Genomic DNA, 23,504 nt, shown 5'->3' on the forward strand with positions numbered 1-23,504 from the left:
ATCAATGCTGCTCCCAATGAGCATCTTCCTAGTATATGGAGGGTGTTACTGGCACGCTCACCAGGTGAAAACTAAAGTTGGCCATACAGTAGATGGGTTGGTTTTTTTCCCTTTTTTTTTTTTTTTTCCCATTCTGCCAGCAGGCAAAACGAGAAATAACAAATTCCTCCATCCACATGTAGTGCCTGGTTACTTTCCAGAACCGGTGCTAGGTTAAATTTAGAGGGGGTCAGAGAGTTGGGCAACTCTGGCCATGTTAATTTGTTCAAATTTAGGCCTCTGTCTCAGCTTTGGCTGTGCTGTGGGCTCATTCTGTCCTTTCTGGGGTGCTGATCACACCCCAATTCGGCAGGTGGCAGCAGTAGAGCCAAGGATTGGGTGCTCTTACCCAGCAGCCTATCAGGAGGAGTTTGCCTCGCTGTGCATGCTGGGGGAGGGTATTTATGAGGCAGATGCCATTTTCCTGGGCTTTCACTCGTGTGGCACCCACCTTTAGGGTAGCCACTTCACGCCGCCCCGGAAAATGGCCTTCCGGCCAGGAGTGCGCATGCAACGTAGAGATCATGGTTTCGGGACCACGTTGGCCCAGAGCAATTGATCTGCCGCTTGGGGACTCAGTAATGGACTGGGTCCCACCTAAGGAGGTCCTGGGCTGTCTGTCCTGTTGGAGGAGGCCATATGGTGGAGAGTCTGCCTGAGGAGTACCAAGAGAGGCTGGTGTTCCAATAGGGGCCTGACCATCCATTGGGGACCAGGGGAACCGGACACTGAGAGGCTGGATGTTGGTCACCTGTCAGTCGGTACCCTAATTCAAAACTACCTAAAGGAGATCCAGGTGTCAAGTCTGCTAAGGAGGATTATCTCCGCTGTTTCAACCATAGGGAGGGTCTGTGGCAGAGACTTCTTTCCCCAAGTTCGGAGTGATATTCTGGCTGCCAGGCTTGTGAGAGAGGCCTGTCCAGATGCACTACACCCACTAAGGGCTCTTTCACACGGAGCGGATCCGTATTGATCCACCCCGTGTGTGTCCGTCAGCTCAGGGGGGATCATCCGTAAATCCCTGCTGAGCTGTCGGCGGACAGGGCGGTCCCCGCACACTGTGCAGAGACCGCCCTGTCTTTCCTCCGCTCTCCCCTATGGGGAATCGGATGAATACGGACCGTGTGTCCGTATTCATCCGATCCGTTCCGCCAGACGGAAGAAAAATAGGGTTTTCTTCCGTCCGCAAAAGCGGATATTTGCGGACGCGGATGTTTGCGGACGTTAGCGGATGCATCATCCACTAAAGTCCACAATCCCATAGGGATGCATTACAAGTCCGTTTACGGACTTGTAATAAACGGACCGTTTGTCCGTCCGTGTGAAAGGGCCCTAAGGCTGGAGTGGTGAAGAAGAAAGTATTGTTGGAAGCAGGACTGTTTCCCTATTGCCCACACCTGAATCTGCTATGTCTACTTTCGCTAAACCTCTATTCTTCACCAAGTTTTATTGTTTTTACCCGGCTGGGTAATAAAGAGCTACTTTCACCAAATACCCCTAGACGGCGGAGGAACATGAGGTAACATGCCACCCGAAACAAACCAGCAGCTCCTTCGGGGGTAGTGCTACACACAAATGAGGCTGCAGCAGCTGATTGACAAAAGTCTGCCAACTTGTCCGACAGAAGTTGATCTAACGATCGACTTCTGTCAGACAGGAATGACTACACGATGATTGATATGGATGGTCCCTGCTAAACCGGCTAAATTTGTATCCATCTGTGTGCCAATTTAAGGAAAAAAAGCCTGACAAAGAAAACAATGCAGCAATCGTATCTAAGGGCAAGTAAGCTGTGATTTTTATTTTATTTATCTATTCGGGTTGGATACATTTTACTTTTTAACTATACTGCAGCTGCTCATTAAACAAATTCTACAGTACAGTGTGGGTATAAAAGAATAATGGTTCAGATGTCAAATTTTTATTTTTTACACTTTAAACTATATATATATATATATATATATATATATATATATATATATATATATATATATATATATATATATATATATATATATATATATATATATATATATATATATATATATATATATATATATATATATTGGATGTTTTTAGGCTTCAATAAAATGAAAATCTGTTTGACAAGATGTAGTCCTAATGGTGTGGCCTTGTCATGATCCCAGTGTATGCTTCCACACAAGTCTAAGAAGACAGCTGTATTTGTATTCTACTTTTTGATGGAGACTGGTGAATAACTTCACTGAAATGCTACCATGTAATGCTAATTAATCATGGCCGTGCAAAGTTTTTTTTTTTTTTTCTAACATGCAGACATTTAATTTGAGATAAAATTTGCATGGCGTTTGTGTATTGTTTCTAACGTGTACATGAAACCTATTTGCAATGCAGTGACTGAATTTTTGTGTTGGTCCATATGGAGCAATATTGCATTTTTGAATTGGGATTTAAAAAAATCACTTGAAGTGGAGGATTTAAATAACATTGGGTGCCAGTTGCTTTCTGCATTTTCAAAGATGTTTTATTGCTCCAGGAGAGAGGGTTAGGTCGGACTTCAGATATTTCCAGCAACATGTTTTCCAGACTTTGACCCCCACCCCTGCTGTCACCCAGTGCAAACAAGTGCATAAAGGCAATCTGTTTTGCAAACATTGGTAGCACTATCTTCAGAGCTCCACATCCAAACAGTGAGTGCCTCCATGCTTCCTCTTCAAAGGGCGTGCCGGGGTCCATTGAGGGTCAGGCTCATTCCCCTTCAGAAGGACACTTTTTCTCCTTGCTCTCCATCTTGTGTAGCTGCTGACTTTTAATACACACTCACCTGTCCCCAGGATCCAGCGATGTGGCCGCCCACACCTTTGGTTCTCTTCCTGGACTCGACATTACAAGTATGGGCACCCAGCTGTGACAGCTTGCAGATTCACAGCTAGGTGTGCATGTGAGTTGCGCTGCAGCTTCTCAATGGTCGGGCAATCTTCTGGGACCTGTGACGTGTCCCAGAAGATTGCAGGGAGGGGGAGAGGAGAAATTCTGCTCGGATTGCCTAGGTTGCCCGAGCGGAAGTGGGAGCAGGTACCTGTCAACACTAGGTACACACTCCCCCTTCCCAAAAAAATAAAATGACATGCCAACTGTGGCCTAGGAGGGTGGAAGGAGTGCCTAAAGCGGAACTTCCCATTTTGGTTAAGCTCCACTTTTAAGGCTGTAGCATTGCCGGAGTGCTGAAGTCCGAATTCAGCATTTTGTCTGTGCTGCGCTTTGCTTTCTGTGCCTTTGTGATAGGTATAACATGGTTTTCAGGGATGTCCATACCAATGGCTGCGTCCTACCACACTACTGTGCACTATGAATTGAGCCGTGTCTTGAGCCTTTGCATTTAGTTATATTTTTAATTTTTTTCCTTAGAACAGCCGGCCTCTTGTACTATATAAAGCAATCCTAAGCAGTATCAAGCTACTTTACAATACTCTCTAAATTCCGTGTTCGTACAGAATAATCACTTTCCAATGTAAACGGGGCATAATTATCAAGATATGTCGGTACATTCTTTTGTGAGTAAAGTAGTTAGGCTTCTGGCAGTAGTTAGGCTTCTGGCAGTATGCAGAGTAAATGAAAGCTGAGAAATATATGAAATCTACATTTCTCTTATCGTCCATGGACGGACCCAGCCTTCACAAGTCTTGACATATGGGTTATGTTCCTGTTCATAGGAGAGGACTAGACAGAACATGTTGGATATTTAAATACATGTTACTTTAACAAAGTTGAACAGCCCCGCCCAGGGGGCGGTCCCTCCGGACATAATCCTCCTCCCTGCAGCATGCAGCCTCAGTTTTTTTTCTGCCTAGCAGAGGAGGACGTGGCTCCCTTTTGGGCCCAGCACACCCTGAAGACATTTTTTATTTTATTTTATTTGAGATTCTTCTATCAACTGCCGGCTGGGTGACAGGCTGGATATATAGATCCTTGTAGTCTCCCCAGTCCGGCCATCGAGCGTAAGCAGACCTTAGCTAAGCGCTGGGTCGGCCACGACATACCCCATGACTCCTGGGTTGGCCGGTGGGCTTTTTTTCTCCAGGGTCCACACATGACTGGACTGTTTAGTTGTCTCACTCACAGTGGACCGGGCCGACAGCTACTTCAATGCGGTTGTATGCCTGTCGGGAATGCACCAGCGGGTCCTCGCATAGACGGATAAGTACAGTCCCTCCTGCCTCGGTGGGTCAGAACGGCTGGGCATTCCCGGGGTCAGGGGGTTCTCCTATCCTCCCTTTCCCTGCTCTCTGTCACATTTCCCTCTGCTGCTCTACAGACCTAGCTGCTACCGGGGTGGGCTCCGTTTCCCAATGGGGGACTGTGGGGTGTCTGGGCCTGTGTTTTTCTGTGGAGGTGTGCTCTGCCTCAGGGAAGTCCATACTCGGCCTTCTCATCCACATCGCGGTGTTCCACCACTATTATTGCGGGCAGAGGCGCTGAGCAGTATCTTGCTGGGTTGGTGAGTCCCCTGGATAACCACCACCCCCCCCCCCCGGTCAGTGCAGCAGGGAGGGTGGACTTTTTCAGGTCTTGAATAGGTCCCTGAGAGCTGTCTGTGGTGTTATGGAGTCAGTACCTGGCCCTTCTTCCCCAAACATGCCAGAGGTGGCAGCTGGTGCCCCTGCGGTTCCCATGGACACTTTGTTAGCAGTCCTGGAATCATTTGTTGCCAGGGTAGAAGTGGCATGCGGGCATAAGGGGGGTAAAAAGTGCCCCCTCCCGCCGCGATCTCCTGGGGAATGCTCTGACTCGGGCCTGGCTGCGTTGCAGGACCCCGGTTCTGGGTTGTCAGAGGATACGGACCAGGACCTTCCTTGTGAGAAAGACCCCTCGCCTGGGTCAGTGCAGGACAGGGCACTTGTTAGTGCGCTTATCAATGCTGTATGCTTAAGCTGGATAGTGCAGCTGAGGCATCCACTGAGGGCTCAGTCTCTTTTGGGTCGGACAGCTCTGTAAAAGTTTTTCCTTATGTATCCTTCTTTGACAAATTCACTGATAAGCAATGGGAAACGCCGCAGAAGTCCTTTTGTGGTCCCTCAGCACCTGGCAGTCCCTTACTGACCCCCCGGTGGTTGACCCCCCCCCCTCCGGTTGCTTGGTTAAATAAGGTAACCACTTTCCCTGTAGAAGGGACCCGTGCTTTCAAGGACCATACTGATAGGAGGTCCGAGTCGGTGACTCGCTCCATGTTTACTATGCTTTTGGCTGCAATTCTGGTGTCTCAGACTCTAACTGAATGGGCAAAGGTTTTGCACCAGACTGTGGAGGAGTATCAGCTCCCTCCTGAGTTTGTTAGGCTGGCCGCCCAGTTGGTCCAGGGCCTTGTATATGTCTGTGATGCTACCCTGGATGCAGCCTCCTTAATATCCAGAGCCTCTGTTTCTGCGGTGGTGTTGCGCCGCCTGATTTGGCGGAAATGCTGGTCCGCTGACCAAGCATCCAAAAAAGCTTTGGCAGATTTACCCTTCAAATGTGGGAGACTTTTTGGTACCTCGTTGGACGACATTGTTAAGGATGTCACTGGAGGTAAGAGCACTCTCCTCCCTCAGTCCACCAAGGGAAGGAACCGCGCCATAAGCCGGGTCCTTCCTTTCCCATGCAGAAGCGGTATTTTCGTCAGTCAGGGCCCACGGGTAGACCCTCCCAGGCTGACAAAGGCTCAGCTGGGGGGACAGAAACGTCCCTGGGTCCGTAAGCCGAACAAACCGGCATCCAAACCTGCCACTACATGAAGTTTTGCCCCTGCCTGACTCATGGGTGGGGGGACGGCTTCGCAAGTTCACGACTCGGTGGACCTCTCTGCTCTCCGACCAGTGGGTCTGCGAGGTGGTCACTTTGGGGTACAAGATAGTTTCTTTCCTGTCCACAGAACAGATTCTTTCCCTCGAATCTCCCTCTCCTTCCGGCTCATCGGTCTGCCCTATTGGGGGCAGTGCAAGACTTTCTGAATTGTGGGGTAATTTTACCTGTTCCGCAGGACGAGGGGTTTTAGGGATTTTGTTTGAATCTGTTTGGACGGACCCCGTCCTTCTTTGGGACCACAATCTTGGACATCAAAGCCCTAAATGCCTTTGTGAGAGTACGGAAGTTCTGCATGGAATCCATTCGCTCTGTGATGGCTGCGCTCTATCTGGGGGACTTTCTGGCGTCCTTGGACATCAAGGATGTATACTTGCATGTCCCAATTTGCGCGAGACACTAGAGGTTTCTGCGATTTGCAATTGGAGAAGACCACTATAAGTTTGTGGCTCTTCCCTTTTGGCCTAGCGTCAGCACCGAGAGTTTTCACCGATTCTAGCTTTGCTGAGACAGCGAGGCAGCCCTGACAGGGAGGGAGTCTTAAGTACTCTTAGACTCCTCCCTGCAGCCAGCCTTCTAACATATATATGTCGGGATATTTATATCATATAGCCAGATCATTGAGCATCTTGACATGTAGCCATACGACTATGAGGCCATTACACTAAACACAATATGTTGTTTCTCTATGCACTTTTATCCATATGTGCAGGAATATGCATTATGCTATAAACATTGAGACAATGAATATATATATATTTTTTTTTTCTTTTTTTGTATTTGATGTATTTTCTTTTAACTGATGGGATTGATGTATATATTATTGATATTTGGCTAATATCCCATAGGTAATCCCAAAGTTGGGTTGCAAATGGAGAATATATGGTTACAATGAAATTACACCATGATCATTGATACCCACCTTAATGGGGCGATTTGATCATACACAGATTAATATATTGGTAACTTCTTACTCCTTTGTACCTATTTTAATTTCATGTATGAATTATATACCAGTGTTTATGACTAAAAACTATTATATTTTAGAAATGATGTCCATACCACACATAATAATAATGCATTGCATATAGCAAACATACACAGGGAAAACATGGCCATCTAACCAATTTCCAGCCAATCTCTCACACAATACATCATGAATTTGTTCATTTCTTATGTAAACATATATCTTTTTATAAGTTTAGTTCACAAATTGACACGTCTATTGTATCTATAGAGGTTTTTGATGACACTTACATATAAACTATAGTGGCACTGTCGCTAATTGCCACACACAGATATATAAATTTCCTCATATTCTCACTATCACTACTTTTATATTTATATTGTTATACATGTTTTTTTTTTTTTTGGATAATAAAACACATATATAGGAATAAACAAGTGGGTGACTAAAGCGCTAGCCAACAGTGAAAATTAAAAGTGACCAGTGAAAAACAAAATGCTGCTCAAATCTAAAATGTGCTAACAACAAATGAAGGTCTGAATAAAGAATGATGAGCGCAAACTAAAAATCTAAAAGTGAATATAAAGACAGTCCATAGGGGACTGATGGCAATCAATAAAGATATGCAGTGAATTCAAAATGAGTGAAATAACCCAAAACTGATAATAAATCCAAAAATAAAAGTCCAAATATATAAATCAAAGTTTGGATAAATCTATCTGGTGTGCCAGTGATAAACAAAACTTCTGCACTTTGGGCATCAATGTGGACAATCTTGATAACTCTTTGCTTAGCCTGGGCTCACAGAGCGCTTACCTCCAGACACTAGGTCATGCGTATCAACGAAATCCTCCCAAAACTGCAACAGAATCCAAACAGTGGGTAACTCGTGTTGCACGGAATCTTCCCAGTGCTGAGATAGAGTCGAGGGGCGTTCTCTGTATCCAATACCAGTATCGGTCCAGGCGCAGCGAAGTCGACTCCACAGGATAGCCACAAGGTGTATCAAGAGCAAATGTAGAAATAAAAAGCTCTCATGGTGAAGTATGCAAGCACTTAAAATTTAATAAAGGTAAAAATGTGCTTACATTGAAAAAACGAATAAAACGCCAAACAGCGGCACTTCCGGTGGATGGTCAGGGTGTCACGTCACTTCCGGTCACGTCTAACCTTATGCATTACGTCACGACACGTGACTTCACCTCTGATGAAGTCACGTGTCGTGACGTAATGCATAAGGTTAGACGTGACCGGAAGTGACGTGACACCCTGACCGTCCACCGGATGTGCCGCTGTTTGGCGTTTTATTCGTTTTTTCAATGTAAGCACATTTTTACCTTTTATTAAATTTTAAGTGCTTGCATACTTCACCATGAGAGCTTTTTATTTCTACATTTGCTCTTGATACACCTTGTGGCTATCCTGTGGAGTCGACTTCGCTGCGCCTGGACCGATACTGGTATTGGATACAGAGAACGCCCCTCGACTCTATCTCAGCACTGGGAAGATTCCGTGCAACACGAGTTACCCACTGTTTGGATTCTGTTCCAGTTTTGGGAGGATTTCGTTGATACGCATGACCTAGTGTCTGGAGGTAAGCGCTCTGTGAGCCCAAGCTAAGCAAAGAGTTATCAAGATTGTCCACATTGATGCCCGAAGTGCAGAAGTTTTGTTTATCACTGGCACACCAGATTGATTTATCCAAACTTTGATTTATATATTTGGACTTTTATTTTTGGATTTATTATCAGTTTTGGGTTATTTCACTCATTTCGAATTCGCTGCATATCTTTATTGATTGCCATCAGTCCCCTATGGACTGTCTTTATATTCACTTTTAGATTTTTAGTTTGCGCTCATCATTCTTTATTCAAAACACATATATAGATTTCTCACAAGTATCACTTCTCCTAGTATTAGTGTGTCTATTGTCCCTATGGGACAGACCTCCATTTTTACATAAACTTATATACTCTACTCTTTTTGTATAAATTGACTATCACATATATTTGGATCTAATCTAATTTAATTTAACTGAATTTAATTCAATTTCATTACACTATGTCACTATAATATCAACACAGTTCATTTATTTTTATTTTACTACTTTACCTTCACATTTTATCCATTTCCCATGCACACATTAAAAGGATTTTTCCTTTCTTTTCACATCCAGTTTACAGTCCTTTGTTTCAAAGGGTTTAGCTGGTGTAGTATGGCTTCCAAGTGTGTCCACACCCATAAGTGGCCCATTCACCTTCCATGCACACATTAAAAGGATTTTTCCTTTCTTTTTCATATCTAGCTCACAGTCCTTTGTTTCAAAGGGGTTAAGCTGGTGTAGTATGGTTTTAAAGTGTGTCCACACCCATAAGTGGTATCCAATCAACAGATGCACACAATGGATTCTCATTCAATTGGGAAGTCTGTATTATTAGTTGATGTTGATCACATGGTGGTTTGTTTGATACTATATATTTTTTGTGCATTTTCTTACATGCTAGATATGAGTAAGCACTGATTGTAGTGCGAAACGTCAGCTGTATGCCCCTGTCTTTGCTGTGATGTATGGCGTTTGATAACTTTTATCAATAAAAGGCAACCAAGAAGGTTTTTCCAGAGTGCGGCTGTCCAAACATTTCTTTCTACTATTAGGGCACAAAATAGTTAAGCATCGGCCCTAATGACCAGTCTTGGATTTTTTTTTTTTTTTATGTTAATTGGTAGAACATGGATAGGAGAAGGGATTAGTGGAATTCTCGAACTTTTAACTATGCACAGAAGAGGACAACTCTCACTTGGCCTCCCTTGATTGTACTGGATAGCAGATCCTCTGAACCATACAGCATTAGTATGGAAGAATAAGTAATTTGATTGCTCTGGCAGCAGACTCGATGAACTCTTTTTCTTCACTAACCAGTATTCCCCTTTAGCTGCAACCCGTCCACTGACTTTGCTAGCTTGCAGGGACGGCCCCTTGCAGAACTGGTCAGAAAGGAATACGGATAAATATGACTGCAATTTATTAATTATCCACATAAAAACACATTAATAACACAAGAAGTGCCAGTATCTCCACAGCACTAGTAAAATTAGACGTTAGTCTAAACAAGGACAAGTGGCCACCACAACCATACACACAGCTTACATACACCTGCAGGAATCAAAGAACTGGGGCATGATAAAGAATATATAAATCGCAGGGCTAGATTGAGGATAGTATAGCCGCAAAAAAAAAAAAAGCTATACCTAAATTTCATACATTTTGTATGCAAATGCACATTTTCGATAAGGCTGTTTTTGTGAACTAAATTATCATGTTGTAGAACAATAATTGCATAAACATGTATCTACCTAATTTATTTTCCCATAGAATACTTTTAACTTGTTGATGGTTCTTTGTTCCTTAATAGCAACAACAACAATATCCAGACCTACTCCACAAGTATAACCCATGATGATGAGAGAAACCTGTGGAGCTCCCCCCATGACCTGTCTCACACAGAGGCTGTGGACGATCGGATGCTGCACACCTGGATTCAGACTAGACGCCAACTGGAGAAAGACTCTGAAGTGAGCAAAGTGATGTGTAATGTCGCTATTATGCTACAGCCAGTATTTGGTTGTTTGATTACATTTGTATGAACCTTCTGCTTATCGTTCTAAATGGTTATATGGAATAAATTTAGGTTTGGAGATTTGCAAAGGTTTGAAAATGAGAGCAAACTTTATGGTTTTCTTTACTTTCTACAGCAGGGGTCTCCAAACATTCTAAACAAAATTCCAGTTTACTGTCCTTTAGACTTTGGGGGGCCGGGTCATGGCCAGTGAGGGTAGAAAATGTTCAGTCAAATAAACAGTGCCTCAGACTTGGTGGTCAGTGGGAGTAAAACAATTGCATAGTGCCTGAGGTGAATAGGAGGAGGAATAGTACTCCACTGTTTGAATTAGTTGGCGGAATAAAGCCCCATCATTGGTATTATTTGGAGGAATAGTACTTCATCATTTGTATTGGAGGAATAGATCCTTATAATTGGTATTAGTTGGAGGAATAGTGTCCCATCAGTCATTGGTATTTGGAGGAATAGTGCCCCATCATTGGTATTAGTTGGTGGAATGGTGCCCCATCATTGGCATTGGAGGCATATAGCCCTATCGTTGGTATTAGTTGGAGGAATAGTACCCCATTATCATATTCATTGGAGACCTAGTGCCCTGTCATTGGTGTCGGAGGAAAAATGTCAATATTGGTATCAATGAAAAGGATAGTGCCCTGGCATTAATGTCAGGAACAGCCTTCGTAGCAATAGTGGAAATAGTGCCTCAAAGGCTGGGTAAAGTCAAGCAAAGGGCTGCATTTCTAAAGTAAACCTTCCAGATAAAACAAACTTTAGATGGTGATATGCACCACGTGATGCCAAAAGTCTTAATTGGGGCTGAAATTAGGGCTGAACTGTGTTCTTCCAGTCCTAAAATGTGGAATGCAAACTTTTCAGAGGAAAAAGCACAGGCGGCACAATCGGACACATCCCAGAACGCAATGTGGGGAAAAATCATTGTATTGTGGGATGTAGTAAAGGTTGTCTGTAATTACCGGTACATTTTCTAAAAACCCAAAATATACATGGGATGTTCCCGGCTCAAAGTGGAGTTCTGTTGAACATTGCCAATAGTGTAAAGGCACTGGGTGGTGTCTGATGCCCCATGAGATTCCTTTTAGGTTTTGAGTTGGAGACAGGTGTTAGTTTTTTTTTGTTTTTGTTTCTTACAACAGATACAAGTTGCTCGTGGACATCTGTACCCAAGGTGCTATTGACAAGACTCTCCAATTATTCTGCAAATGATTGTTGCATCTACTTCTGAAAAATTAAGAACTGTAGTGTTCATATCATGACTGTTCTTTTGTTCAGGCAAATGATTAAATACAAGGTTTAAAATATAGATGTAAATTCTAACCAAATTACCTTTTTTGCATTGCGTATCTCAAAAAATGACCTTGTTTATTGTGTTTCAATGCAGCTGACCTCTTTCAACCACTTGCAAAGATTGCATAGCATTTCCTAGATTAGGTTTCCTGATGATAAAAAGTGTGATTTAAAATCTTCATTTGTTGTCCCCATCTAAAGTCTGCATGAGAGGTTGAAAACAAAGTAGCACAGTTAAGAGACTGGGACAGAGCTCTATTGCCTTTAATACATACCTTCATGGTATGATCATCAGCTGCTATTTTTATAAAATTCTGCATATACAAAAAAATATATAAAATGTATATAATATTAAAATTACATTTATGATTTAATTGGCATATATTACTGTGTGTGTGTGTGTAAAATATATATAAATAAACCCAGAGGTTCCATATATTTGTTTTAGGGGGTGAATACTAGTTATATATTAGTATTATTCACCCCCTAAAACAAATATATGGAATCCCTGGGTTTTCAATTCCACTCTAAATGGTATCTAGCTTTTATTGGGGGGTTGGCTCCAAGGGTGTGATCATCCCTTGCCTAGCTCTAACCCGCCCCTTGTCTCCTTTTCCATCTGCACCTCTTTCTTACAACACCCTATGAAAGGGGGTTGAATCTTTTTTTTAAGCTACATGTATCCCTTTTATGCTTCCTGTACTTCTTGGGGGGGGAGGCTTGGCTTTTTTTTTATCAACAGAAATAAAATCTTTAAAGAATTATGGGCCAGATCCACAGCCAGCCGCCGTAACTTATCTTTTCCCATTTAAGTTACACTGCCGGAAAATTTCTACCTAAGTGCCCGATCCACAAAACACTTACCTAGAAATTTTCGGGTGTGTAACTTAAATTCCGCCGGCGCAAGGCGTTCCTATTCAAATGGGGGCGAGTCCCATTTAAATTAGGCGCGCTCCCGCGCCGGACGTACTGCGCATGCTCGTGACGTCATTTTCCCGACGTGCATAGCGCGAAATTACATTAGGCCGAGCTTCGTGAATCGCGCCGGGTCAAAAAAATTGCGTCGGCAAAAAAAAAAGATACGACGGGAAAAAAAAATGTAAAAGATAAAAATAACAGCGTCGCGGGTAAGAAGGGTCTACTTTTACAAGGTGTAAACAGTTTTCACTTTGTAAAAGCAGCCCTAATTTTACACATGCAACTTAATACTTACGGAGAAAAAACGAAGCGTAAAAGCTTCGTGGATCTCCGTAAGTGCTAATTTGCATACCCGAAGCGGCATTTCGACACGAAATGCCCCCAGCGGCGGATGCGGTACTGCATCCTAAGATCCGGCAGTGTAAGTCCCTTACACATGTCGGATCTTCTGCCTATCTTTTGGAAACTGATTCTGTGGATCAGTTCCAAAGATAGAAACAGGGATACGACGGCGTATCAGTAGATACGCCGGCGTATCCCTTTTGAGGATCTGGCCCTATGATATCATATCTGCAAATTAATTTACACAAAATAACTGATCCCCTTTAACATTAGTGTTTTAGTAGCTACATTTTTGGCAGCAACTACAGCTTTGAGTCTCTGTCTGGTCTCTATCAGCTTTACTCATCTAGACACTGTACTTCCTATTTGCAACACTGCTCCAGCTTGGCTGAGGAACTAGATGTTGGGTTGAAGTCCAACCACAAATTCTCTATTGGCTTGAGATCTTGACTCTAACTTGACCATTCCAGGACATTGTCATGTTTTTAAAGTGGTACTCCAGTCAAACCCCTTTTAGTCCTTACTGTTGTATTAAAAAAAAGTGTTAACTCTAATAAGGGTTATTCCATAGCCAGAATGTATGCCAGTTATTGTAAATTTACACTTTAATTTAGCCAGATAGTATAGCTCAGTGATGGCAAACCTTGGCACCCCAGATGTTTTGGAACTACATTTCTCATGATGCTCAACTACACTGCAGAGTGCATGAGCATCATGGGGAAATGTAGTTTCAAAACATCTGGTTCGCCATCACTGGTATATCTTGTGCTATACTTCTGGCCTGCTGCAGCTCTCAGCCATTTATGCTGCAGTGTTCGCCCCTGCTCTCACTTTGCCCATTCACAGAACCCCATGTATTCTGTATATTCTACGCATGTAGCTTCCTCTTGTTCAACCCTCTTCCCCCACACTCAGGCTGAACAAGGGAATTCAACCGATTTCTCTATATTCATGCATAGCAACGTGAAAGCAGGAGTTCCTATTGTTGGCTGTTGTATTCAATTCAGTAGGTATTCTGCTCTGAACATTGTTTTGAACTGAGAACCACATTGTTAGAGGATGGGGTTTAATTCTAGTTATTATGGAAGTATTCCATTAAGCCACATAGTTCTGTGACTTCTTTGTTCTCATATTCTTGTATAACAATTTTGGCACATTAACTCTAATCTAGCTATGCCTTATTTTCCTGTGGGTAAATAATCCCTCTCCTATCCCAAGTTTGCAGCATGAGGGTTAATTGCTGTTCTGTTTAATGAGATGTGAACTGGCTAGAAGATCTGCAAGGAATTTGTTATCCCTAATCCCAGCTCTGTGCTCATCACCTGAATCTCAACTTGTTCCTTTTTGTATATGAGGCTTACACTTTTCTTACAATCTCTCACCATGTATAACTTTGCATCCTCTAATTACTGCTACCCTATACAACAGATGCTTCCTAAATATAGCTAGAGCCAGATGTGGGATAAATGATGTCTCGATCGTGTAGAACATCAAAAAACAACTACTATTTCTATTTCAGTGTGTCTGTGGTTTGCAAAGATGCATATTTGCAAGTCATAGACACTGAAATTCCAGTTGGTTTTGGCATTTCAGTGGCTGCGGTTTGCATAGATTCATCTTTGTACAGAAGATCTTTACAGATAAATACTATTAGTTTTAGATGAGCAGCTATTTCTCTGATTTAGAAATATGAATGTAAAGTCTATCTTGGCTACACAGAACCTTGGATGTGGCTTTTTATTTACATAGTCTATACCTTGTTTATTACATGTTGGTATGCTCAGATAATGTACGAAAAAATAATCTTCCTTTTTTTTTTTTTTCTTGAGAATGCTTGCAGAGCTTGAAGTATAATTAGAAGACTTCTTTCTCATTACTTTGCAAATGGAGATGTAGGGGTTGATTTAATAAAGCCAAATAGACCATGCACTTTGCAGTTGCTCCAGAGCTTGGTAAATGAGCAGAAGCTCTGCTGACAATCATGTGTAAGCTAAGCAAAATGCCGTCCATACGTCCGGCCCCCTAATCTAAATGCGCATGCCGGACACATGAGGCTCTAATTGGCTTAAAAAAAGTGGGCTTGGGGCGCAGAGCACTGAGCCCACCCAGTTGTGTGACATTAGCGAATTAATATTCATTAATGTCTTCCTGTTTCTCCTCCTTACCAATCAGGAAGCGGCTCCTGAGCCCCCATTGGCCAGGAGGAGAAGATAGGGGGGGAAATGGAGGCCGGGACATGGAGTAGACGGGGGGGGGGGAAATCTGCCATCGATGGATTCAAACACGGGGAGAGTCCTCCTCCCTCCCTCCTCCTCTTCCCTGCACTGCCTGTCTCAGTTCATTCTCTGCCAGCAGCAGGCATTCCCATGTGCTAAGCACAGCTATCAGGACAGCATAGACCACAGTGGTTAGGGAGCGCAACGCGGCAGACCTCACAGCGAAGGAGCAGCGGGCACCCTCCAACATATCAGTCCAGGGGCAGAGTGTGGAGTCATCTGCATCAAGCCCAGCACAGCACCCGGCTCCAGGGATAAGGAGCTGACTGGGAGGAGGAGGAGAGCCCAGAGCCTGCAGGTAAAGGCAGTGTCATCCAGAGACAACAGCCTAGCCTGCTGCCCTTCCACGACCAATGAAGCATCACCCGCCACTGTAAAAGGGTACTCTTTTTGCAAAGTAAAGCTTTTCCCCATTTAGTAAACTCTGGAGCAACTGCACAGTCTAGTTGCCTTTAATAAATCAACCCCTTATGCCCCATACACACAAGCGGAATTTCCACCAGCAAAGTCTGATGTGAGCGATCCACAATAGATTAACATCCATTTAATTTGCTGTTTATATTTTATGTCAGCCTTTCTCAACCCTTTTAACTTGGACAGGTTCTTGGAATAACCTTCTGGTCCTGTGGAACCCTTTCTAATAATCTACATGTCATGGTAGATTAGTGTGATGGTCACTGGAAAGAATGCTCCTTACAGTTGTGGCCATTGGAAAGAATCCCCCTTTACAGTTAGCTAAAAAAAAAAAAAAAAACCCTTAGGGAAACCCTGTAACTGTACAATAACCAGGTTCCAGAGTTCTGTATGGACTGGTTCAGCTTCCTAATGTTTGTGCTGTCAGCTTTCTTTATCTTTCCAGTTAATGTATAATCAGTGAGATTTTATTCTAAAACAGGTTTGAATGTGACTGTTGGCTGTGAGAAACCTTTTAATACTGGCACTTTGACAGTTCAGACTTCTATGAACTGTCTGATACTACACAGGCTACAGTGGGTGTGTTTTGGGAATATATCTTCCTCATTACAAATAAATAAATAAAAATGTTCCCAGATTAACCTCAACCAACAGTGGTTTGATTCACTCTAGCTATGCCTGCATATTCTGACTCCGATTGTTGTGAAGCGATTTATCCCTTGTGAGACCTCTATGCCTGGCCTGTATAAGCAGATCTAATCACTGTGGACAATCCTTATCAGATAGCTTGAACTCGCCAATACCGATTCTATTAACGGAAATTACTTTAATCCAAACATCAGAATACATCAGATGACAGGTTACAGCAGATGAACAGGTTGTAGTATTGTGCGGTCAAAAGATAATACTGTCTGTAGCTTACTTATACAGAATGCATGTGTCCATGTTACATGAGGCCTGTTAAGCTGTTCTCCATTATACAGGAAATACAAACTCAGGGAGAAGGGTGGAGCATTCACAGAAAGGAAGGGTGTCATAGATCAGGCAAAAGAAAAACAAACTGTGCATTACCACAAAAGGTCACTAGATGGCAGCATGTAAAACAAAACATAAGGTACATATAAAATGTTTGAGAAACTGTATTATATATAACAAATTATATGCCTATTGGGCAGCACACTGCTTGAAATACTGAAACTCTAAACAGATGGTTTTGACTGGAGTTTATCTGTTTAATATCATGTTGCTAAGCAGCAAATGTGTAGTCCTCATTAAAAAAAAATTAAGAATGCAAACTAAGCACTTCAGACAATTTACATAACCTGACGCAGGAGAAGAACAGGGTCTTGAACGAATGAGCTTACAATGTAGGATGGGAGGGACACAAACAATGGGTAAGAGATGATGAATGCTTGAGGTTCTGAAAGCTGATTTATTAAAAAATGGTCGACTAGGAAAGAGGTTTTGGACAGTCCATTTTGTGGGGCTACCTAAAGATGTTAAAGGTGTGGGCACGTCTTGGGGTAAGGAAAGGAATTATTCTAGAGACATTTTTAAGCTGTTAATGAGAGTTCTCAGATTTACATAAATAAAGGGCCCCACTGGCATTTTAAAGGGTCAAAACAGGGGAAAAGCTCAGGAAAACAAACTAAGATCTGGGTGTCCTTTTGAATACAAGATATTAGAAGGCACAGAAAAGACAAGTTTGCTAAGCCAGGTAGCATAGGCAGAGTACTGGGCCGTGGACTGTTCTTAGGGTGTTCTGACAGATGCCACTAATGAGAACCTTTTGAAAGACCACTCTGACAAGTATGAAGAAAACCCTAGCATGGAAGTTTGCAGCAGTAGGGCATGTCTAGCAGTGTAATGCTGGCCATAGATAATCAAAGTTCAACTGGAGCTACCAAAATTTGAATCAGTGTTTGGCCTTCCCTATTCAACAAAAGTCAATTGTTAGATTGACTTCTGATGAACTAACAAGTTGGAATACATTTGTTGATTAGTGGCTGCAGCTACTAATCAGTACAGGAAATTCTTATAGCAGCAGTTCCTGCTGTCAAAATACAATGTCCTGTTGGGTATTTCTCTGTCTTGATTGTGTGGGATGGAAGAATCTGTTAATTTTTATTTTTTTGTTTAGCCACTGATTGATCGAGGGGGGGGGGTGGGGAGAAAAAAAAACACCCCTTGTGTCCGTCGATAAGGCCATTGGCCATTACAGTCAGGGCTGAATTCTCAGAGCATGAAGAATAAAAGGTTCAGGAAGTGATTTAGATGGACAAAATTGGATTTTTCATTATCGGCAAGGCTTACAAGCAGCTTGAGTCTACTGGATTTTGGAAATTATCCCTATAAGGTTATAGTAATATTAAAAATGTATGCAGTTTCATTTAGTTAGGTGTTTTAAGCTGTACCTTGAAGACTTGTCAACATATGCATGTCATGTAAAATAAGATGCCATGGCTAACTTGTACTACGGTATCCTAGAGTAGGTAGGTCATGTGGTAACAAAATGACTTTCTAATTGTCGAAAAATGTTTGGACAGCCGCACTCTGGAAAAACCTTCTCGGTTGCCTTTTATTGGTAAAAGTATTCAAACACCACACATCACAGCAAAGACAGGGGCATACAGCTAACGTTTCGCACTATCAATCAGTGCTTACTCATGAGTAAGCACTGATTGATAGTGCGAAACGTCAGCTGTACGCCCCTGTCTTTGCTGTGATGTGTGGTGTTTGAATACTTTTACCAATAAAAGGCAACCGAGAAGGTTTTTCCAGAGTGCGGCTGTCCAAACATTTCTTTCTACAATTGCTTTGTGCATTGCCGGCACCTGGGTTTCTCTGAGAGGATACGGATCCATCCACATACCTTTATTGGAGCGGTGACTATCATCTCTCTAAAATGACTTTCTAGTTGGTCATTGTGTTTTTTGGAACCCCTTTTTTGTATTTGTTGTTGGAAAATCCAACAACAATTGTCCGATGGAGCATACAAACGGTCGGATTTTATGACAACAGCCTACCATCACACAATTTCTGTTGTCAGATTATCCAATCGTGTGTACGGGGCCTTTACTGAACTGCTATTGCCCCTGTTTCTATTATAGTCGTTAACTTTTTACTTGCTGCGGTTGAATACAATCAGAATGTATACAGTGGGTGTATTTTACATTTAAAGGAGTTGCATAGCTGTAAAATAAAATACAATGCTTAATGTATTACATTTTTGTATCTATTGGTATGTTCCTCTAACATATGATACAAGCTCCTAAGAAAACCAACACCAACCAATGTGCTGCTCTAAAAATAACCAAAGGTTTCTGTTCTAAAGAAAATTGAATGGTGTGTTGGATTTCTGTCTTCACTTGTCATAATTCTTTTTTTTTTTTTTCAACCTCCTAGGAATGGCAGAAACTCAATTATGAAATTTACACCCTGAGGCAAGCCAGACGAGAAGTAAGAACGAGATGGAGGAAGATACTGGAGGACTTGGGTATGCTGTGTAAAAAGTCGACACTAATCATTAATACTGTGTGTGTGTGTGTGTGTGTGTGTATTTTTTTTATACAATATAATTTCTCTATATATAACACACACATACAGTATCTCACAAAAGTGAGTACACCCCTCACATTTTTGTAAATATTTTATTATACCTTTTCATATAACACTGAAGAAATGACACTTTGATACAATGTAAAGTAGTGAGTGTACAGCTTGTATAACAGTGTAAATTTGTTGTCCTCTTAAAATAATTTAACACACAGCCATTAGTATCTAAACCACTGGCAACAAAAGTGAGAACACCCCTAAGTGAAAATGTCCAAGTTGGGCCCAAAGTGTCAATATTTTGTGTGGCCGCCAAAATTTTTTATTTTTTTTGCAGCATTGCCTTTACCCTCTTGGGCATGGAGTTCACCAGAATGTCACAGGTTGCCACCGAAGTGCTCTTCCACTCCTCCATGATGACATCACAGAGCTGGTGGATGTTAGAGACCTTGTGCTCCTCCACCTTCTATTTGAGGATGCCGCACAGATACTCAATGGGGTTTAGGTCTGGCGACATACTTGGCCAGTCCATCACCCTTTTTCCTCAGCTTCTTAAGCAAGGCAGTGGTCGTCTTGGAGGTGTGTTTGGGTTATTGTTTTGGAATACTGCCCTGCAGCCCAGTCTCCAAAGGGAGGGGATCATGCTCTGCTTCAGTATGTCACAGAACATGTTGGTATTCAAAGTTTTCTCAATGAACTGTAGCTCCCCAGTGCCAGCAGCACTCATGCAGCCCCAGACCATGACACTCCCACCACCATGCTTGACTGTAGGCAAGATAAACTTGTCTTTGTACTCCTCGCCTGGTTGCCACCACACACTCATGGCACCATCTGAACCAAATAAGTTTATCTTGGTCTTATCAGACCACAGGACATGGTTCCAGCAATTCATGTCCTTAGTCTGCTTGTCTTCAGCAAACTATTTTTATGCTTTCTTGTGCATCATCTTTTAGAAGAGGCTTCCTTCTGGGATGACAGCCATGCAGACCAATTTGATGCAGTGTGTAGCATATGGTCTGAGCACTGTCAGGCTGACCCCCTCCACACCCCTTCAATCTCTGCAGCAATGCTGCCAAAACTCATACGTCTATTTCCCAAAGACAACTTCTGGATATGAGCTGAGCACGTGCACCCAACTTCTTTGGTCGACCATGGTGTGGCCTGTTCTGTTAAACTGCTGTATGGTCTTGGCCACTGTGCTGCAGCTCAGTTTCAGGGTCTTGGAAATCTTCTTATAGCCTAGGTCATCTTTATGTAGAGCAACAATTCTTTTTTTTTTTTCAGATCCTCAGAGTTCTTTGCCATGAAGTGCCATGTTGAACTTCCAGTGACCGGTGTGAAAGCGATAACCCCAAATTTAACACACCTGCTCCCCATTCACATATGAGACCTTGTAGCACTAACAAGTCACATGACACTGGGGAAGGAAGATGGCTAATTGGGACCAATTTATAAAAATAATGATTATGACTTCCTAAAAGTCTCTAAGAGCTGAAAACCCAAGCCGCATTCCAAAATTGGAGAAGAAAAATAGAAAGGATGCCCCAGGGACTATATGGGCATGGGGTAATTCAAAGTATAAGAGTAGCAAAAAGTTATATGAAATATTAGAGTTTTATTGTACAAACATAATTTACATAAAATGATTGTTGTAAAAACAAACGATTACAATGGTCATGTTTATAAAAGTTATACAGCTATATTCTGAGTCATACGAAATTTCTTGCTGTAGGAGGCTAATTTGATCATTTAGAATTCGGGAAGACCTGAATACCATATGATCTAATTGGCCTCCTTCAGTGAGATTTTTAGTATGACTCAGCATATAGCTGTATAACGTTATAAACATGACCATTGTAATCATTTGTTTTTATAACAAGCATTTTATGTAAATTTATGTTTGTACAATCAAACGCTGTAATATTTCATTTAACTGTTTGCTACTCTTATACTTTGAATTATGCTTTGCCCTTAAATTTCCCTGGGCATCCTTTGTATTTTTCAATTGGGGCCAATTTGGACATTTTCACTTAGGGGTGTACTCACTTTTGTTGCTAGTGGTAGAAACATTAATGGCTGTGTGAGTTATTTTGAGGCAACAGCAAATTTACACTGTTATACAAGCTGTACACTCACTACATTACATTGTAGCAAAGTGTAATTTCTTCAGTGTTTTCACAGGATATTGTGTGTGTGTGTGTGTGTGTGTGTGTGTGTGTGTGTGTGCATACATTTGTGCTCATAAGTTTACATACAGAATTGTATGACTTCTTGGCCATTTTTTCAGAGAATATGAATGATGACACAAAAACTTTTCTTTCATTCATGGTTAGTGTTTGGCTGAAGCCATTTATTATCAATCAACTGTGTTTACTCTTTTTAAATCCTAATTGCAACAGAGACTACCCAAATGACCCTGATCAACAGTTTACATACCCCAGTTCTTAATACTATGTATTGCCCCCTTTAACATCAATGACAGCTTGAAGCCTTTTGTGATATTTGTGGATGAGGCTCTTTATTTTTTCAGATGGTAAAGCTGCCCATTACTCTTGGCAAAAAGCCTCCCAGTTTCTGAAAAATTCTTGGGCTGTTTTGCATGAACTGCACGTTTTTAAGATCTCCCCAGAGTGACTATGATATTGAGGTTTAGGAGTAGAGGTTGACCGATATGGGTTTTTCTCTGGCCGATGCCGATATTTAGAAATTGGGGCGGCCGATATATGATGCCGATTTTTGCGGCCGATATTTTAGGCCGATTTTTTTTTATTTTTTTTATTTTTTTTTTTTTTTGGTGGCACTGGTTTGTGACACTGGATGTCACTAATTGGCACTGGAAGATGGCACTAGCAGAAGGCACTGATTGGCAGGTGGCACTTATTGGCACTGGCAGGTTGCACTGGATGGCACTGAAAGATGCTACTAGCAGATGGCACTGATTGGCAGGTGGCACTAATTGACACTGGCAGGTGGCACTGATTGGCAGATGGCACCGATTGGCACGTGGCACTGGCAGGTGACACTGGCAAGTGGCACTGGTTGGCACTGACTGGCAGCACTAATTGGCACTGGATGGCAATAGTTAGCACTGGTTGGCATTGGCAGTTGGCACTGGATAGAAGGTGGCACTGGCAGGTGGCATATGGCACTGGACGGCAAGTGGCACTAATTGGCACTGGCAGGTGGCCCTGGTGCAAAAAAAAAATTGTGACACCACCCTCAGTACAGACCCCCTCCAGTATAGACACCCACCCCCCTCCTCAGTACAGACATGATGATGCAGATGTACACACCATCGGCTGTACAGCATAACATAACATGTCTATGCACAGTACACATGTCAGTACACAGGTCAGAGTGAATCAAGACGATGCATGTCTAAGCCTTGCACAGCCTCCTGTGAATGTATATAATCATGTGTTGTATGCTTTTATATCTGCTGTACACATCCATTGGACATTGTACGCCCAGAGTTCAGCCGTTGTTGCAGATCTTTGTTTTGTATGACATGCTGGAGCTCAAGGAGGGATTAGGCAATCAATGTAAGTAAACACAAGCATGCACGATCATTGGCCAATAGACAAGAGCAAGCACGGCCCCTCCTCCTCTGTGGGTGTTAACAGAGAGGAGGGACGCCGCGCTGGGTGTACCAAGATGGCCGCGACTCCGGAGCAAGGCCGAAGCCGTGGCCTTTCCTGATGCTGTGACCGCGGCGGCAATCCATGGATTGCCGCCGCGGTCACAGCATCAGGAAAGGCCGCGGCTTCGGCCTAGCTCCTGAGCCACGGCACCACTAGTGGCCATGTTAAATATCGGCCAAATTTGGACAAAAATCGGCCGATGACGATTTCTCAAAAACGGCCAAATATCGGCCGATATATCGACCGACCGATATATCGGTCGACCTCTATTTAGGAGACTGAGATGGCCACTCCATTTATTATCAATGGCCGCAAAAGGCTTCAAGCTGTCATCGATATTCTGCTGTAGCCAATGACCGGTCGACTTGGCCTTGTATTTTTGGATCATTGTCATGTTGGAATGTCCAAGTACGTTCCATGCGCAGCTTCCTGGCTGATGAATGCAAATGTTCCTCCAGTATTTTTTGATAACATGCATTAATTTTGCCATCAATTTTGACCAAATTTCCTGTGCCTTTAAGCTCACACATCCCCCAAAACATAAGCAATCCACCTTCGTGTTTCACAGTAGAAATAGTGTATCTTTCATCATAGGCCTTGTTGACTCCTCTCC

At 42.6% G+C, this 23,504-nt stretch overlaps 1 protein-coding gene across 4 annotated transcripts in view; it reads left to right on the plus strand.

The window, feature by feature from the left end:
• The window catches only part of MREG (melanoregulin), an 82,619-nt gene that overhangs the window by 51,625 nt on the left and 7,490 nt on the right, over positions 1-23,504 (plus strand). For all 4 annotated transcript variants that reach the window (XM_040357484.1, XM_040357487.1, XM_040357486.1 and 1 more), the window contains 2 exons: positions 10,237-10,396; positions 19,104-19,194. In XM_040357484.1, the coding sequence (XP_040213418.1) occupies positions 10,237-10,396; positions 19,104-19,194 (251 nt within the window). The remainder of the gene's footprint in view (positions 1-10,236; positions 10,397-19,103; positions 19,195-23,504) is intronic.

The sequence above is a fragment of the Rana temporaria genome, chromosome 6 (assembly GCF_905171775.1).
Source record: "Rana temporaria chromosome 6, aRanTem1.1, whole genome shotgun sequence".
Classification (NCBI taxonomy): Eukaryota; Metazoa; Chordata; class Amphibia; order Anura; family Ranidae; genus Rana; species Rana temporaria.